The 3,044-nt window shown below is 32.2% G+C and overlaps 1 protein-coding gene across 1 annotated transcript; it reads left to right on the forward strand.

The window, feature by feature from the left end:
- The first annotated feature begins 697 nt into the window (after positions 1-697).
- LOC107448682 (zinc finger protein 257) lies at positions 698-2,560 on the forward strand. The gene has a single exon (XM_071187013.1). It carries the CDS (start codon positions 698-700, stop codon positions 2,558-2,560), a length of 1,863 nt encoding a protein of 620 aa, XP_071043114.1.
- Positions 2,561-3,044: the final 484 nt, after the last annotated feature.

Consider the following 3,044-nt stretch of genomic DNA (forward strand, 5'->3'; position numbering starts at 1 on the left):
TATCTTTAGAAATGTTTCCCAGACCGTCGCCAATAGCCCATTGTTCAGCTCTAGTGAGACGTAAATGAACTACTACAACAACATTTCATCGAATTCTATCACTCCCCTCCGCAGAGGATAGAAATTTTGATGGCATGTCTTCGGATCATCCTCAGGGATGTTTCCCAGACCGTCGCCAATAGCCCATTGTGCAGCTCTAGTGCGACGTAAATGAACAACAACAATTCTATCACAGCTATAATTCTGTGCGAGAGTACTGCTGTTCATTTACCACTACAAAAATATAATTCCAATTCACTAGTATATAAGACGTGTAAACTCGATTGATATTGATACAACAATCTACAAGAGGGCAATGTTCTTTTCATTTAGTGTCCGTTCTTGTTGCCTGTGTTTCCTGCAACTACATTATTCCATGCGGTTTACGCACGTACGATCTCCGTCGTAAATTACTGACGACAGCTATCGAAGGTGAGACAAATGCGTGCAGTGAGAATTCTCCCTAAGATTTTTAATAATCGAAAAGACAGCACAAGCGTAGTTGGATTACTTCTTTGAAAACCACCCAACACAACTGTTTGTTTAGAGAATTAGTAATGTAGTTTGTGCTTGATGATTTAAGTTATCGTTTCGACATTTATAAGTTATATTAAATCATATTTTGATTTGAAATTCACTTAATTTTCTGTAAATTAACATGTCTGAGCTTAAGGACTGGGACAAAATGATGGAAGCTTGTTATTTATGCGGGCAACTATGTGCTCCAAAAGGACTGAAAGCCCATATTCGTAGCCATACTAACATAACTATATTTGATTGTAGCGAATGCAATTTCAGATTCTCTACTAAAAAATTATTGCAAGAGCACAAGATCACCCATGCCACTCATTATTTGTGCGAGGAATGTAACGGAAAATACAAAGACACTAAGCATCTCAAAAGTCATAAATGTATTCCTGTTATGGAGCAGAGAGAATGCAAATACTGTGGTAAATTTTGCGCTCCCAAAGGTCTTGTTCCTCACATCCGCAGTCATAAAAACTGCAAAAAGTATGGGTGCGATGAATGTGAGGATAAATTCTCGTCGAAGAAAAATTTGAAAAAGCACAAAAGTGCTCACAAAGTTTATCTTCAATGCGATGATTGTAACGGAAAATTTAAAGATGCTGAACGTTTAAAAACTCACACTTGTATATATGGTAAGGAGAAGAATCATTTTTGTGATAGCTGTGGCAAAGCTTTTTTCACTAGATACGATCTCAATAGGCATCAAATAATACATACTAATAGTAGACCCTTTAAATGTGATATCTGTAAAAAAGGATTCAACCAAAAAAGTAATCGGGATTCACATTATCGTACGCATAACCAAAGTAATGAAGAGATTATAAGAGAGAAAAAGTTCGTTTGTGAAATATGTTTTCATGCTTTTGGCTATAAACAGCATTTAAAACGGCATCTTCTTATTCACAACAATGAAAAGCCCTATTCATGTGAAACATGTAAAAAATGTTTTTCTCAAAAGTCCTATCTCAAATTACATGCCTTAGTACATACGAATGAAAAACCTTTTGAATGTGACAAATGTCATCGACGTTTCCCATGTAAATGGAAGTTAGTTCAACATCAACGAAGACATGAAGAACCTGTAATTTTTTGTTCTTATTGCAGTAAAGGTTTTTACATGCCATCTGAATATGACCGACATTTATTGAGCCATACTAAGGCTAAACCTTATATATGCGACATTTGTCATAAAGGTTTTACAGCTAGATATTCTCTGCAAGCTCATTATCACTGTCATATAAATCGAGTTAAGAGAAAAAATAAAAGAAACTATGAAATTGTTCAAACAAGTCATGGAGGTATTGAAGGTGGAAAACATGATGATGTTTCTGAAAATGAAATATATAATGTAAGACAAATAGAAAATGAAACTGTGGATGGTGAAATAGGTAATGAAGTTTTAGAAGATGAAATAAGTAATGAAACTTTTGAAGGTGAAATAGATAATGAAACTTTTGAATCCGAACTAAATTATGAGGCTGTTGGAGAAGAAATAAATTATGAGGTAATTGAAATTAATAAGGATGATATTAATCAAGGAAACAGTATAATTAATTCTGTGGATGATTCTAATGATGCAAATGACGACATAGTTTCATTCAATTACGAAAATTATTCGGATAACTTTAATGATCAAGATGATAGTGAGTACGTAGAAATAGAGATTCCAACTCATTTAATTGAAAATGAAAATTTCTTTGCGGATTCAGATAATTTTGTAATTCAAGAAAATACCTTTGAAGAACCACATATGCTTGGCGCTTTGATAATAAAGTTAAAAAAAGAACTACCTTGTCCTGTATGCAAAAAACTTTTTTCAGATGAAATAACACTTGAAAACCATAAAAAAGAGTTTATTCAAGAAAAAAATTTTATGTGTTGTAAGTGCGGTAAAAAATGTGATGTTCAAGAAGATTTATTATCGCATCAAAAAATCCATCAAATTTGTTTAAAAGATCCACTCATTAGCTTTATAAAATCTGAATACAATTGAATTCAAGCAAGTACTGTGAAGAACCGCATGGTGCTTTGATAATAAAATTTTAAAAAATAACATTTTCCTTGTTCTGTATGCCAAAAAGTATTCAGTTGAAATAACACTTAAAAACCATTAAAAAGAATTTATTCAAGAAAATAATTTTGTGTGGTGTAAATGCAGTAAAAAATGTGATGTTCAAGAAGATTTGTTATCGCATCAAAAAATCCATCAAATTTGTTTAAAAGATCCACTCATTAGCTTTATAAAATCTGAATACAATTGAATTCAAGCAAGTACTTTGTGAAGAACTGCATGGTACTTTGATAATAAAATTAAAAAAAGAACATTTTCCTTGTTTTGTATGCCAAAAAGTTTTTCAGATGAAATAACACTTGTAAACCATAAAAAAAGAGTTTATTCAAGAAGATAATTTTATGTGCTGTAAATGCGGTAAAAAATGTGATGTTGAAGAAGATTTATTATCGCATCAAAAAAATCC

Source organism: Parasteatoda tepidariorum, chromosome 10 (assembly GCF_043381705.1).
Source record: "Parasteatoda tepidariorum isolate YZ-2023 chromosome 10, CAS_Ptep_4.0, whole genome shotgun sequence".
Taxonomy (NCBI): Eukaryota; Metazoa; Arthropoda; class Arachnida; order Araneae; family Theridiidae; genus Parasteatoda; species Parasteatoda tepidariorum.

Bases quoted from the DNA above. Each gene is read 5' to 3' on its own strand.
- LOC107448682 (XM_071187013.1), top strand. From the start codon at position 698: ATGTCTGAGCTTAAGGACTGGGACAAAATGATGGAAGCTTGTTATTTA.